This window comes from Sapajus apella, unplaced genomic scaffold (assembly GCF_009761245.1).
Source record: "Sapajus apella isolate SASKATOON/1434 unplaced genomic scaffold, GSC_monkey_1.0 scaffold17, whole genome shotgun sequence".
Classification (NCBI taxonomy): domain Eukaryota; kingdom Metazoa; phylum Chordata; class Mammalia; order Primates; family Cebidae; genus Sapajus; species Sapajus apella.
This window is the reverse complement of record NW_022436957.1, coordinates 2,987,023-3,003,447: the sequence shown is the minus strand read 5'-3', so window position 1 is coordinate 3,003,447 and position 16,425 is coordinate 2,987,023. Positions and strand designations below refer to the sequence as shown.

Genomic DNA, 16,425 nt, shown 5'->3' with positions numbered 1-16,425 from the left:
AGGCAACCCCAGATATCAGGACTAGCCATTTCAGAAGGCTAAAAGCCGCCTTCTGTGAAGGGCTGGGTTTCCAAGCTTATGTAGTTCAAAGCTCAATTTTTAGGATTGCTGTACTACTGACCAAAAGTTGGTTTTTGGAAATGGACCCTTATTTTCTAATAATAGCTTTCATAAAGCTGGAAATGCTTTCACTACAAAAGGAGGATCTTATGTTAGAACATATATATATAGCAAAGATGTAAAAGTTTTGGTAGTTACTCTCAAAAGAAGGTCACCAAGGACAACTGTGATTTCATATGTAATGATTCCAGCCTAGAAAATGTTTTTTTCTTGATTTTCGTTTAAGAGAGATAAGCCAATTAATTAATCCTTGAATACAGTGTATTCCATTAAGTTGTCAATGTTTTTATTCCAAGATGTATGTTTCTGTAAAAGAGCTGACTTATTAGGGCATCTCTTCATAAGCACTTTACCCTGGCCATGTCCGTGAGAACGCTTTGCATATAACTTTCATTGAATTCTACATCTCATTTGATGCAGACCTAATTAACTGTGATTAACTGAGAACTCCAATTTATTGGAATCATTTGCTGCAATTAACTTGAGAAAGAATGGGGCATATTTAAGGGTCCTTGTTTTTAAATCTTGCTTTCATTACAAACACATTAACATAAGTCTGATTTGGGGGTGACAGAAGGAAATAGGAAAAGAGATGTAACTAAGTCATAATAGGGTACAATATAAGGGAAAGTAAGTACTGGTATGAATGTCATCATAGATTGTTCTTTAATTTGTACTAGTACATTTGTATATGTACAATTGTTAGGTAAGATTGATATATTTTTAAAATCACAACTTTATAGAGCACAAGTCTTCCATGAAAACATAATGCCAGGTCTATTGCCCTCCGCTTGAACAAACATTCAAATCACTGGGAGGGTTCTGTAAAACACACATTGCTGGGCCCCAACTCAGTTGCTGATTCTGTAGATCTGGGGTGGGGCCTGCTGCATGGTTTGAAAGTTTGTTCTCTCTGAAACTCATGTTGAAACTTAATCCCCAGTTTGGCAGTATTGAGAGGTGTAGAGCCTTTAAGAGGTGTTGGGTCATGCAGGCTCTGCCTTCATGAATGGACTCTTTCATTCAGAGATTAATGAATTATTGGATAAATTAGTTATCACAGGAGTGGGACTGATGGCTTTGTAAGAAGAGGAAGAGGCCCGCTGGGCATGGTGGCTCATGCCTGTAATCCCAGCACTTTGGGAGGCCGAGGCAGGCAGATCATGAGGTCAGGAGTTCAAGTACAGCCTGGCCAGCATAGTGAAACCCGGTCTCTTCTAAAAGAATTAGCCAGGCATGGTGGTGTACACCTCTAATCCCAGCTACTCAGGAGGCTGAGGCAGGAGAATCATGTGAACCCAGGAGTCATGGGTTTCAGTGAGCCAAGATCGCACCATTGTACTCCAGCTCGGGTGACAGTGCTAGACTCCATCTCAAAAAATTTAAAAAAAAAGAAAAAAAGGGGAAGAGAGACTGAGCTAGTGCACTCAGTCCCCTCAAGATGTGATGCCTTGTGCCACTTTAGGACTCCATGGAGTCCCCACCAGCAAGAAGGCCCTCTCCAAATGCAGCCCCTCAACGTTGTACTTCTCAGTCCCCACAACTGTAAGATAGAAATGTCTTCATAAATTACCACGTTTTAGGTACTCTGTTAATAAGCAACAGAAAATGGACTAAGACAGAGCCCAAAAATAGGTAGTTTGACAGTGTCTCACATAATACTGATGCTGCTGGTCCAGGGACCTCACTTTGAGAATCAAGGTGTTAAGGAAACAAGCAGTAGAATATCTTAGATGAACAAAACTAGTGAGTTTACATTTTAAATAAATTCAACGATTACCTACTATGTACTGTCAAAATGGTTTATCAAAATGACACCACCACTTCTATCAAAATGTACTAGATGCTGGGTTTTAAATTAAAGCAACTTCACTTTAAAATACGTTGTTTTGCTCACATTCAGAAACACTGCTGACCCTCTTTCCTCAGCTGCCACTAAGGTGCTCAGCACTCCGAGGAAGCTAAGGCCTTGTTGGGGTGAAGCTGTCACTCGATGGGTGACTAGCACCCTCCCTGGTGGCACCAGCCCCGCACTCACCTGCACCGTGGCCTCCATCTTTGTTCAAGCTAACTTGTATCTCCTCGGCCCTCATTCTGCACTGCAATGAGGTGACCATCACATAAGACCATCGCCCTCATTTAAAGCAGCTAGTGTAGGTGGCGAACCTTTTGGGCCTGATCCATTCGCAAGGGCCTGGCCAGTGTCAACATTGGGAGCCTTTTTAGTAGCATAGGGGCTGGTGGACCTGCACCCGCAGGCAGTTTTGCCCCTGTACCACTGCCCCAGCCAGAGTCAACATTGGGAGTCTCCTCTGCAGCAGTGTGGGGGCTGCTGGACCTGTACCTGTAGGCAATCCTGCCCCTCCAGTGCTGCCTCAGCTGAGCAGAAGGGAGTGCAAGTAAGGAAAGAAGTATCTGAGGAGTCAACTTTGGACATGGGCTTTGATCTTTATGAACAAACATCTTTCATAACATGTCAGTAAAAAGCTGAACTCTTGGCTGGGCACTATGGCTCATGCCTGTAATCCCAGCACTTTGGGAGTCCAAAGTGGGAGGATCACTTCAGGCCAGGAGTTCAAGGCTAGCCTGGGCAACGTAGGGAGATCCTGTCTCTACAACAAAATTACAAATTAGCCTGGTCTGGTGGTGCACACTTGTAGCCCCAGCTGCTTGGGAGCTGAGGTAGGAGGGTCACTTGAGGTCAGGACTGCAGTGGGATCCCTCCACTACACTCAGGTGAGACCTCGTGTCAAAAAGAAAAGCTGAACTGTTACACACATAGACAGCTAACATCTTTATAATTGTCAGATTGTGATCATTTGATTCTAACTCAAGATCAGCCTTGTAGTTTGTGTCTTCAAGGAGCTAACCTAGCTAACACAAAACACAGCTTTAGGTTTTTTCTCCTTTTTGTAATTGGGAATAAAAATTATGTTCAAGATGTATCAAGATAAGTTTTGGGGAAAAAAACCATTAAGTCAATTCAGTTGTGCAAGATGCACAAAGTGTAACTTCATAAGCAGTCATAAACTCAGGTTCATAATCCCTTACCCCAAATCTATAGAGCCAGATGTATTTAGGTTATTTTTAAAACATATTCGAATTCATATGTTCCATGACACAGAAAATTCTTGGGGGTTCTCAGGCAGCATTCATAATCAAATCCATTAATATTTCTATAGGGAAGTGGTTGAATAGTTGTACTAAGTATGATAAATATGGACCATTAAAACCACCTCATGCCAGCCCAGTACACATTTTGCAGCGTTTTCAGACGTTTTTGGGTTATGGAATTGGGAACAGAGGCTGTATTCCTCTGCAGCCCCGGCAATTAGTTAAGAAGTGTTTGTGAAGCTAGTTTAATGTGTGTAGCAGGTGTGATGTACTGGTGAATTCCAAATAATTGGTAGTTTTGTTTGCTTGGTTTTTTAAGCAAAATATTTGGTAGGAGGCACTTTAGTTTCTCAAGTTCAACAGCTGTTTGCTGTTATTGGCGTGTTAGTGTTAAGGGAGACAGCGGATTTTGTCAATTCCCTATAACTCACAGTTAACAAAAGCATTCCCTAATGACTCCATATGTTGATGCTCAGAGGTAACTCTGGGCCAAGCACTCAGACCACAACACAGATTATTTCACTTCGTGGACGCAACTGCCTAGAAAGTGTGTGGCATGACTACGTCATTAGGATCACATTTTAGAGGCATGCAAGCCAAGGCCCAGCAGACTTATAAGACATACAGTATGAATAGGATCCTCATTTTACAAGTGCTTTACCCAAGGCTGCTAGCTTCCAGAGTTTCCAGCTAGAAAGCTGCAGAGCTGGGGTTTCCCCTCAAAGCCACCAGGCTTTAGAGAGCCTGGCTTCCCTTTCTGGGCTGCCTGCCACCTCCCACACCTAGAGCGTCTCCCCCCCCCCACCCCCCAGCTTTAAGGCCACCCCCTTCTGCAGGTCAGCAGCTTTTTATTAAATACATTTCTCCAACAGACATCACATGTCAGGCTAAGAAACTTGTCCCAGGACATGCAGCTAAGCTGGCAGTTTTCTGCTGGTCTCTTGGGTCCCCAAAGCCCTAGGTCTTGTACGAACATGGGGGTGGGAGCAAAATCAGGTCTTCCCATATGTATTAATGTTAGTCCGTTCTCACACTGCTTTCACAAAGAACTTCCCTGAGACTGGGTACTCTATAGAGGAAAGAGGTTTAATTGACTCACAGTTCCACATGGCTGGGGAGGCCTCAAGAAACTTACAATCATGGCAGAAGGGGAAGCAGGCACCTTTCTTGCAAGGCAGCAGGAGAAAGAGGGGCGAAGGAGGAACTTGCAAACAAACACATAAAACCATCAGATCTCGTGAGAACTCTATCAGGAGAACAGCATGGGGGAAACCACCGCAATGATCCAATCACTTCCCTTCCTCTATGCTTGGGAATTACAGCTCGAGATGAGATTTAGCTGGGGACACAGCCAAATCATATCACCATATATGTGTCTTAATGACAGCTTGAGGTGTTTTGCCCTTAAATAATGCAACTCAGGTTTATAAAATTGAAGATAGGTCCCCCATTTGCATGGCAAGCAGGTACAGCTTCACTGAGAGAGCAGTGGGGGAGAAACCCTCACTTTTTATATCTTTGTTGGGTAAAACATCGACCACTGTGCCTCGGGTGGACTTAGCAAGCATTTAAGTTACACTTTTAATTATAAAAGATGTTACTTGATTTGTTGCAATTACTCAACTTCCGTCTTAGAAACTAAGCCATTGGTCTAGGCTTCCTCCAGGCGCAGCGCTTCCATAACAGTTGAATTAACTTAAGGCGCAGTGCCTCCCATGCATCCCAGGAACTCAGGCTGCCTCTGAGGATGAAAACACACACCAGCTTTTGTGCCCCAGCCTGGAGTACCCTGTAGCTTCTTCAGAGCTTCTCCCTTGTGGCCAGGCTGCTCCTCTCCCCATGCTGTCCTTGCAGCTGCTATGGAAGCTGTTCTCAACTGCCACACAGATTCCAGCTAGGGGGAGGGGAGTGGTCACAGTCACAAGGGATATTTTCTAACTCACCTAAGGAAGGTAGTCATGTGTGGGGCTCTAGCATGTTAAAAACAGTATGACCTTTCCTGGTAGAAAGGACATTGAAGCAATGTTAAAAGCTGGAATCTTGTTAGTAAGCGGGGAAGAAGATGCATCTGATGGCCTGGTGCAACTGTTTTACGCTCCTTTATTTCAGCGTTTTTCATTTCACAGTGCTGTCCCTTTAAGTGTGCCATCATCAACGGCTATAGTCGTCATTTGACCTGAGGAGTTTAATTGCTTGTTTAGATCCTTGCTTATTCCACGGATTTAGGATGATTTTATCTAAATGGTGAAGAAAAGTGTCTGTCTGCACAGTCCCCTACAGATTTATAATCCCACAGTTCTGTATCTTTTAAATTAAAAGCTCCATGACATTTTAAGCTTTAAATAAACATTGTTGAAGGCATTTTTAGAGGATACAGCTGTTTTTCTGCTTTTGTCCACACTCCTTTCTTCCTCCTCTTACACTTGCCTTAGCTCCAGTTCTGTGGAGCACCTCCATGGTCCTGCCTGGCCTCTGTTCCTTCACGTGGCTTTTCAACCCGATAGCGGTGTCTCATTTGTTTGATGCCTGCAGTTTCCTTTTGTCAGTTTTCCTCTCTCAACTACTGGAACAAACACTCAAGGAAGTAGAACGTGCCGCCTCACTGCCAATCTGTCCATCTCCTTGCCCTGAGAGCCCTGGCACTTTCTCCCCCTCAGAGGGAAGAAGAAAATAAATGGAGCACTCATGCGTGGGTAACCCTCCTTTAGAGGAGGATTTTCACCACTCAGCTGCTGAGGAGGAGGGTGGGCCAGCCCTTCCTTCTGTTCTACAGCTTCTGTAGGGAGACATAGTGCAGGATGGGATCCAGGAAGCCTTGTTACTCAGGTTTTCACTTGAACTTCTACTTCTACAAACCAGCCCAGGAACTTTTGTGAGAGTCCTATCTTTTGTACTACCCCAAAGGGATTTGACCCCTCCACTCAGGGATCGTGCTTTTGCAATCTCCAGTATCCAGACCGGTTGGAGGTTCTGAGGTTTGTTTGGTGTGTTGTACAGCAAACTTAATGAGATACAGCTCGTGTCCAGGCGCAGTGGTTCATGCCTTATTCCCAACACTGGGAGACCGAGACTGGAGGATCACTTGAGGCCACGGGTTTGAGACCAGCCTGGGCCACAGGGCAAGTCCTTCCATGTCTACTAAAAAAAAAAAAATAAAATACAGCTCATGGTAGAAAAGCAAGGGAAAAATATTATAGTGCTGAAAATGAAATGGCGCCTGACATGCAGCCGTGGGTGGATTTGCCTAGAAAAGCAGAGAAAGAATAGAGAAGGGCTTTTCTTGTTGCTGGTAGCAGTCAAAGCCAGAGCATCCATCAAGAGGCAGAAAGCCCAGGGTCTGCTGTAGGAAAGAGGGCCACAGAGGGGTCAGTGCACAGAGGGAGCAAGGCGGATGGGGAGTGCAGGGCAGGGGCCACCCAAAAGCCCAAGGAAGAGCCTACTCCACAGCAACCAGCCTCACCTGGACCCCAGTGTCCACAGGGCGGGCTGGGCCCAGCCACAGACCCATCCCAAGGAGGAAGAGCCAGAGACTTCTGCAGGCAAGTGCAGCGAGCCCTGGGACCAGCAGAGAAGCGTGCACAGAGGCAAGGTCCACAGCATGGCAGCCAAAGCAACCAACAAGCCCAGTCCTCTGAGTACAAGGCGGCAAGAGTCCTAGCTGATACTGTAGGTGCAGCCAAGAGGTGCAGTTTGGATACTGCTGAAGGGACCCGTGTACAAGGCCACACAGAAAACTTCTTTTCTCAAGATAGCAGCACTCTACCCTTGGTTCATTCAGGAATTTTGCAAATAGTTGGTGGATATGGTTGATTGCCCAGACCCTGTGTCTATGCAGATGACCATTCACGTTCTGTGAGAAAGAATCAGGAGACAAAGCACAGGTGGCCCTACCGTTGCCACGGCAACGGTACCGTCGCGGCCTTCTCCATGTGCAACACACCGAATCCTGTCCTGTGGTGCAGGTGGTCCTCCACATGCCTGTCTGGGAGGACCACATATTTTGGAGTTAAAATCTGCCATAACTCTTTTTTTTTTTTCTTTTTTTGAAGACATAATCTCACTCATGTTTCCCAGGCTGGAGTGCAGTGATGTAATCTTGGCCCACTGCCACCTCTGCCTCTCAGGTCAAGCGATTCTCCTGCCTTAGCCTCCGGAATAGCTGGGATTACAGGCACGTGCCACCATACCTGGGTAGTTTTTTGTATTTTTAGTACAGACGGGGTTTTGCCATGTTGTCCAGGCTGGTCTTGAACTACTGAGCTCATGCAATCCGCCTGCCTTGGTCTCCCAAAATGCTGGAATTACAGGCATGAGCCATCGCACCCAGCCCATAACTCTCTTTTAATAGCAGTTCATACCCTGCCAACTTTCAAAATGCATCTAAGCAATTACAGACAAGCATGCATGCCTATGTGCATGTAAACATGTGAACACACATAGGAGTATGAAGACTTACATGCCTCTTGGACACACACAGCCTTCTTTGTGTGTGTGCATTGCTTCAGTGTGTCCTGGGTATCACAGATACTATCTTATAGGGGGAAAAAGTAGGGATGATGATTATGTTTTTCATGTCATTGTGGGACAGTTAAAGGTCATTGTGGTCGCCAGCTCTTTTCAGGACTTACTGTTGAATCTAGTCGTGCAAATTCAGGGTAGAATACGTCCTGCTACTGCTGCTCCATGCCCCATGGGAAAGATTCAGTGCTAAATCTACAACAGGTGGTCAGTCTCCTAGCGGAATTTGAATCCAGATTTTTGTCAGACGGGTCTGTGTCTTCTTTTTAAACCAGGTATGGACAGGTTTATTCCCAGCCTCTCAGGTTCAGGGACTGCCTCTGTGCCACCGCAGACTGGAAGACAAGGCCTCTGCCCAGGCTTTGGCACACAGTCTTCTGCCTTCACTGGGGACTTGGGAGGATTGTCACCAGGCAACTCTCAGCTCCATGGAGCTTACCTGGTTTTGAAATTGTACTTGGTAGACACTCCTCAGTGTTGGAGTATTTCTTTTTATCATGTATAATGCCTCCTAGCAGGTCAGTTAGTTGGTTCTTCAGTAAAGTGATCTTTCTACGCCCATGCTGGAGACAGAGTAGAGAAGACAGCTAGTGTGTCACAAGCACGCCCTAGGAGGCTGGCACTGTTTTGAGAAGGTTACTTGTGTGCCCTGAAGTATTCAGTCTGCAAAGTAGGATTATTTCACTGGAGTAGCGCCATCAGTAGTATTCGTATTGGTAATATGAGTGCTATTAATACTATGTGTATATTAAATATATATACAGAAAAAGCACATGAGTAGAAATGTAGTGCAATGTCGCCTATGTTAGTGGTACTGGTACTATTATGAACAGTGTTCCTGTTCACCTTGTGTCAGCATGAGGAAAGCAGGCCCCTGCAGGGCCCCTATATTTCTGAGGCTGTGCCCCGAGTAAGTGCCAAGCTGGGAGTTAATCCTCAGGTCAACTTTCACCATCCCGTGACACAGCCTGTGTGTTAAATGTTCTGTTCTCCCCTGGGAGCTTCAAAGCAGCATCCTGGCCAGGCATGGTGGGGGCTCATCCCACTGGGCAGTGGAAATGTCCTTAATTCTAGTGAGCCATGCAGTGGAACACCAAGTAATGATGCCTTGTGCTATCGGCTGGAATTGACCATTCTAAGTATATATTTAAATTCAAATATGCACATTTAAACAGAAAACACAATAATACAGATTTCATTTCTCTCCTGAGTTCTAAATTTCCATCCAGATCACGACTCCAGACATAACTCCAGCAGCCTTGAGAGGAGGCTGCCCACAGTATAATTTAGTGAGAATGACCTGCAAACCTTTCCCCTGCGCACTTAGGTCTCCACAAAGCCTTTGTTCGTGGAATGCAACCTACACAGTGGATGTTATTGTGAACCTGATACAGACTTACTGTTGATACAGTATGCACTCTAAAAATCTCTGTCTTTTTTTTTTTTTTTCTGCAGATACTGAACGGCTCTATTCAGTGGTGTTTCAAGAAATATGTGATCGCTATGACAAGAAATACAGCTGGGATGTAAAGTCCCTGGTTATGGGTAAGAAGGCATTAGAGGCGGCACAGATTATAATAGACGTCTTGCAGCTCCCGATGTCCAAAGAGGAGCTGGTGGAAGAAAGCCAAACGAAGTTAAAGGAAGTGTTCCCCATGGCTGCGCTCATGCCAGGTGCGGTTGCCTCGCTGTTTGAAGGATTAAATTTGTGAATATTAGCAGTGGTTTTGTAAATCACCTTTATAGTCTAGCGTAGGGCATGCTGAGTTTGTCCTCTTTTCTTTAGTCTTGAAACTAAGTCCCTTCTTCATGCTCCTGAGTTTGGCTGATGCTGTGGGATGCTGTGATTCAAATTTCTCTTTAAAAGCTTCTTAAAATAATATGCATTAGTTTCAGTGATTTCTGGGTTCCAAAAACATTTGAGTATTGTTTATATTACTATCTATAAAGATTATGTTAGTGACAGAATGGCTTCAAAGTTTAACTTAATAGTTTTGCCTTTTTCTTTTCAAAATCAGGTATAAGATTAATATTTCAGCAACTATTCAAATTTAAACAAATTGATAAGGAGCTAAATCTCCCCAAAGACACTTAATTTAAAAAACAAGTAAAAAGCCTAATTCATTTTTAGCCTGTGTGTTTGTATGCCATTTAGCCCTTTCTTTATTTGTGTCCAGTTTTCTTCTGAAAGGAAAGACAGCTTTGTTCCCTCCGGGCTTGTTAACTGACATTCAGTCAGAACAGGCTTGCCCACTGCTCCTTGTTCAAGAATGTTCTAGATTACAGACCTTGAAAATAGACTATTTAAAGATTCTTCTGGGATAACAGGAGGAATACTCTGTCTTTAGAATTTCTGGTGCTAGGCGAGAAAAAAAAAACAGCAGTTATGTGAGTAATCTTGGATTTAAAATGATATTAATATGAAGCATACATACTTTTGAAATGTATGTTATTTATACATATGTCCAAACATATGGATATACTATTCCTGGGAAGTACACACACACATGCAAACACACACCCTTTGTAATCACTCTGTCTGCATTCACTGCAAATGGTAGTGTTTGTGAATCTCAGGCATGGGTACAAGCACCGTGATATTCAGTTTTCTGCATCTAGTGTCTGTACCATTTGCACATGAAGTTACCCTGACAAGTCTTGGTGAACACATCTATACAGTTACTATATAAAAATTCAATTGTGGTAGGAAGCACATACACACAGACACACACACTAAAATTTACCATCTTACCTTTTTTTTTTTTTTTTTTTTTTTTGAGACGGAGTTTCACTCAAGTTACCCAGGCTGGAGTGCAATGGCACGATCTCGGCCCACCGCAACCTCCACCTCCTGGGTTCAGGCAATTCTCCTTCCTCAGCCTCCTGAGTAGCTGGGATTACAGGCACGCACCACCATGCCCAGCTAATTTTTTGTATTTTTAGTAGAGACGGGGTTTCACCGTGTTGACCAGGATGGTCTCGATCTCTTGACCTCATGATCCACCCGCCTCGGCCTCCCAAAGTGCTGGGATTACAGGCTTGAGCCACCGCGCCCGGCCTCCATCTTACCTATTTTTAAGTGTACAGTTCAGTAGTGTTTTAAATGTTTGGTAGAATTCTCCAGTGAAGCCATGTGGTCCTGGGCTTTCCTTTGTGGAGAGGTTTTCTTTTATTACTGATTGAGTCTCCTTACTACTTACAGGTGTGTTAAGATTTTCTTTGTCTTTATTTTCTCCCCTTCCCAAAATCATCAGGGAATCTCTGTCTTCATGATTCGGTTTTGGTAGGGTGTGTGTTTCTAGGAATTCTTTCATTTCTTTTAGTTTATCCAATTTATTGTCAAAGGATAATCCAACAAATGGTATTCTTTAATTTTTTTTTGTGGCACTGGTTATAATGTTGCCTCTTGCATTTCTGATTTTAGTCATACGAGTGTTTTTTTTTTTTTTTTTTTTTTTTTTTTTGCTAATATAGCTAAGGTTTGTATGTAAAGTTACTCTGTGACCAAGCACCTCTTCTGACTTAATATACAAACCACTCATGATGTATGAGGCACGCATGTGTCCTATTTCTTCCATATGCCCCCAAGCCTTTCACATGGTTTTCCTTCTATACTTTTTGTTCTATATCCTAAGATATACTTGAAATATGTTCTACTGCAATTCTTAAAAAAAAAAAAAATGTTTTATCTAGCTAGTCTGGTAGTTTGGCTGGAGTGCTAGTGACTCTGTTTTATGGACTCTTCTTGGTGATCCCATCAATGTAGTGTCTTCATTTGGCCTTATAAGCGAGCAGGTGTCAGATTAAGTAAGTTGCTAATCATAGAAACTCATAGAAGGTGAACAACTAGCCAGGAGCTAGTACTTCAGAGAGAGTTCAGTTCTACAGAACTTATCTAAATGGCTTTCTTTTCTTTCTTTATTACTTTTTGACTTCTTTTTTTTTTGACTTGACAAATCCTGTTTTTTAGCATATGATTTGTGTGTGCATGTGTGCACATGCGTATACTTACTTTAACTTTTACTAGCTGCACAATTGGGAGTAGGAACTTTGATACTGAAAGTCTGTCTTTGAAAATGATCATATCTACTACATACCATATACACAATTAACTGTACTTTGACAGAGCAGAGCATGCAGAAGACTTGAAGAGTATAAAAAAATGCACAAGGTAATCCTGTAAATGAGAAACTTAAAATCATGCTGGGATGCTGGCTCATATGATGTGCAGGGATAGCGGTTGGTTGATGTGCCGCTTTGATATTCTGAAACAAGTTAGGCAGGATAAGACAAAATGATTAGAAATAATACTTAACCTGAAGGGAAGGCAGACCAGAGGAGGACAATGTTGGACTGGATGTATAGAGCAGAAGGACAGGCCGAGCCTAATTCTGATCCAGAAATGGGCTCTTCCTTAGGGTTTCTGCTCAATATTATGCCAGTCACAAAAATGAAAATAAAATAGATCTTCTGTCCTGAAAGAACAGTCTTGGAGACCTAGTTTCCATTCATTTTGCACTCCTTCCATCTCCTCTTTTATCTTCACCCAACCTGAATTACCCTGGGAAGGTGGCCTTATAGTGTCATTGCTCCGTTGACTAGATTCAGAGAAACTTGCTGCTGTAGTCTTCCTTCTTGTAGGTGTTCATTTTGCTCACTTAGTACTTTATTTCTGTTCTTAAGCTGTAGATGAAAATATAACCCTTGACTTTCTTTTCTTTCTGAAAGTATTTTCTATTAGGGTATGTTAGGTTGTGGAAGTCACCTTGAGCTCTATAGAAAAGGAAGCTGTCTGTAGGGAGGGCTTGTTAATTCATCATTATTCTTTTTCACATGCTTTCAAAGCGACAGCTGAGCCCAAGGAGGTATTTAGCAAGTTAAATTGCAAAAGTGAGTGGTAGATTACCAGGGGAAGCAGCCCCATCATGCTGCAGGGGCTGTCTGCTGTGATTAGGCTGCAGGAGGGTGTCTGCTTGGGCCAGTCACCAGGAAATCAGCCTGATTGTGCTGCAGGAGCATGTCCACCTGGGCGAATAACCAGGTAATCTGCCTGATTATTCCGTGGGGGTGTGTCTTCCTTGGCCGATCACCAAGGAATCAGCCTGATTATGCTGCGGGGGTGTGTCTACCTAGACCAATAACCAGGGAATGAACCTGATTATGCCCTGGCCAGTCACCAGAGCATCAGCCTGATTATGCTGCGGGGGCATGTCTGCCTGGGCCAATCACTAAGGCATCAGCCCCCTGCTTATGGTGCAGAGGCATGTCCTTGGCTTGATCATGGTATAGAAGTGTGTCTTTGCCCTGATTATGAAGCAGAGGCAAGTCTGCCTGGCCATGGTATAGGAGGGCTCTTTGCCTGGGTCAGTCTAGCCACTAAGAAGACAAGGTGGACCTAATAGACTTGAAAGACGAGACAAAGGCCTTGATGCACTCAGACATCAGCTGCCTATTTGCTATAATCAAGTTTCTGGAAGGCCCTCTCCATGAAAAGCTGGGTGGGCCTATGATATCCTCAGTAGGAAGTCCTTTTGAGCAGTTAGTTCTGTAGGCATTTTCTACATGGCTTCATGCTTCAGTAGAAACTGTCGCTTAGCCAAGGCTTAAATTACCTTAGGAAAATAAACTGTCTTTTAAATTGTGGCACTAAGTTTAGGGGAAAAAATACATGTGGTTCATCTCTTGTGAGTTTTGTAGGGATTTTAAAAATAGGTACCATATTACAACTGGAAATGTATGTCACATTACTTAAAAAAAAAATCTTCACTTGGAATATCAGAAAATCTTCTTCAAAACATAGCCCATGATGGTTACCTTCATTATATTTTGAACAAATCCTTTCAGTAATGAATTCCTTTGGATACACGAAATTCTACATTTCAGCATAACTCAGCGAGAGTAATTTGGATTCAAAGACCAATAAGAAGAAAGTTGGTGCCTTTTATTGTGTGGAATCCCCCAGGAGTTTTTTCTGTTGTCCTGGCTCTTTGCTTTACCAGGCATTTTCACTAAGCGTGAGATTCCTGGAGGAAGAGCCCCAGGTGTGGCATCTGGGCCAGTAGAAAGTAGTGAGGTGGGCCTGAGTCCAGTAGAAAGGAGTGAGGTAGGCTACGCCTGATTCCCTGGTGATCCTGCCCCTAGGGACAGCCTGCCTTGCAGATGTGCTCCTCAGCCTGGTGGTCTCTTCCCTGCATCTCTTGGTCCTCACTGCCTGCACCAGGCTGTCTGGCGATAACTCCCTGCCCTCTACTTTCCCTCTCTCAGACGATTTAGAGCAGAAAAAGCAAACTAGAACCCTGGCCCCCTGGATAGCTGTGGGCAGGTGCCAGAGCTCCCCTTAGGTGGCTGAGGGGAGGGAGCAGGTGTGGGCTGTGCAGTGGAAAGCATTGGGTCCAGTCCCAGCTCCGAAGCCCAACATTCCCCCTGCTGTCCAGCTCCAGTCCCCTCAGGACACTAGCAATACTGACTGACATGCCCACTGTGGGGTACAATGATCTGAATATATCCCCCAAATCTAGTGTTGAAACTTAATTACCAATGTGATAGGATTAGGAGGTGGAGCTTTCAGGAGATGATTAAGTCCTGAAGGTGAAGCGTCGTGGATTGGATTAGGACTGTCATGAAAGGACTAGAGAGTAGGGCCTGCTCTTCAATTCCTCTGCCACCTGAGGACACAGCATTCCTCCCCTCCAGAGGGTGTACCAACAAAGCACCTTCTTGAAGCAAGGAGCAGCCTTCTGCAGAGACAGACCTGCGACTGCCTTGATTCTTTACAAAGTATCCAGTCCTAGATATTTTATTACAGCAGCACAAACAGCTGAGACCTGGGGCATTGCTATAAGACAACCTTGGAGTGTATATGGTTACACCTGGCCCAGTGAGTCACTCCTAGCAGGCACTTCTGTCATCTTCTAACCCAGGAGGATCCAGTCCTCACTCTGAATCCCACCTTGAGGAGTTAATAAGGTCGTTCTCCATCCCTTCTCCACTTCATTGAAAAGCACACACCAGCCATGGCATGGACATGAAGCACATGATGTGGGCTCTAGTCCTGTTTTCATTCAAGCTATGTCTTCCTCTTGTAAGTAAGCCTTCCTCCTCAGGCTTACTTCGGTAATTAGGCTTGTTTCCATCCTTCTGCTTTTTTTCGTTTTAATTTTGGTCTTGGTTTATTTTCTTACACCATTGTCTTCCTGACTGCTAACAGATACACCCCCACCCTTTCCATTAGAAGCATCTGGCAGGAAGACACGCACCCTCTGGAAGTCAGCTAACAATTTGCCTCTCTTTCTTCTGAATTCTTGTGCATGTAGTGCTGAGTGAGCGCTCAGGCGGACACAGAGGAAAGGTCTCTTTCCTAGTGGGGTGTGTCGTCCATTTGGGGAGAGGGGACAGGAATATCTACAGCATCCAAGTGAAAATCCATGGTAGGATATCGTTACATGTCAAAATGAGAAATTCAGGAAAGAGTTGCCAAAGGGATATAGAATTAAGTAAAGCAGGATATTCTTGGAGCAGTGGCTGCTCCTGCGGTAGGGGGGTGACCTCGGGGGAGGCCAGTGAGACCATAAGAGATATCAATGGGAGAAGCCATTCCCAAAGGAAAATGGCACACGTGGAAGATTCCAGTCAGCCAGTGAGTTTGCTTCTATAAAGTATGAAGCCAAGCTTCTCATGGCTCACAAGCTTCCGAGAGGGAATATGGCTCTATGAGTTAACCTTCTTATTCCCCAGCTCATATGTCTGCTTTCTGGATAGGGAGAACCATTGGGATTTTTAAAAGGAGGCATGTTGGAGTACAACCCGTACTTGGGGAGAATCCTCTGGGTTTTTGGCACTTAATGCTTGCAGCCTAGAAGAGATGGGCCAGATTAAGGCCAGGGTGATGGTTAAAGACATATGCCCCCTTGACTGGGCCGTGGGTGCCCAGACCGAACATAATTTGGAATGTGTGTGTGAGGGTGTTTCTGGAGGGGATTAGCATTTGAATTTGTGGATTCAGTAAAGGAGGTTTTCCATCCCAGTGGTGTCTCAGGGTACACGTCATTTTTTACGTCATGAAATTTGTCATAGAGGAATGAAAGGATGGTGTTAAGTAGGGAAAATATCCCTTCAGGATAACAAAGCACAATCATGATATGCTTTTTTTCCTATTAGAGTGTCATTCTTTCTCGCAGGCTGCAGTGCAGAGGTGCTATCATAATTCACTTCAGCCTCGAACGGCTGGGCTTAAGCAATTCTTTCACCTCAGCCTCTGGAGTGGCTAGGACTGCAAGTATATGCCACCACACCCAGCTGACTTTTTTTTTGTTTGTTTTCTTTGTGGAGACAGGGTCTTGATATATTGGCCAGTGTGCTCTCAAACTCCTACCTCAAGCAATCCTCCTTCCTTAGTGTAATTCCCAAAGTATTGGAATTACAGACATGAGCCACCACATTGGGCCTTTTTATTTTTTAATTACATAAATTATACTTGCTTCATGCAACTCAAAAATGTATAGCATTAAAATTGGAAGCCCTTGTAACTCCCACTGCCTGGAGGTAACCATTACTCAGTCTTTATTCAGGGTACCTCATTTCAGTCCTTTTCTTATGATGCTCTGTGTTTGTATGTAGACACATACACACATAGATATGCTCACCTACACTCACCTACGTGCACCTTTATGGAAT

General features: G+C 44.1%; 1 protein-coding gene across 2 annotated transcripts in view; it reads left to right on the top strand.

Annotated features, from left to right (window-relative positions):
- PUDP (pseudouridine 5'-phosphatase) overlaps positions 1–16,425 on the top strand; it is a 95,898-nt gene that overhangs the window by 30,358 nt on the left and 49,115 nt on the right. For both annotated transcript variants that reach the window (XM_032285852.1, XM_032285853.1), the window contains exon 2: positions 9,208–9,426. In XM_032285852.1, the coding sequence (XP_032141743.1) occupies positions 9,208–9,426 (219 nt within the window). The remainder of the gene's footprint in view (positions 1–9,207; positions 9,427–16,425) is intronic.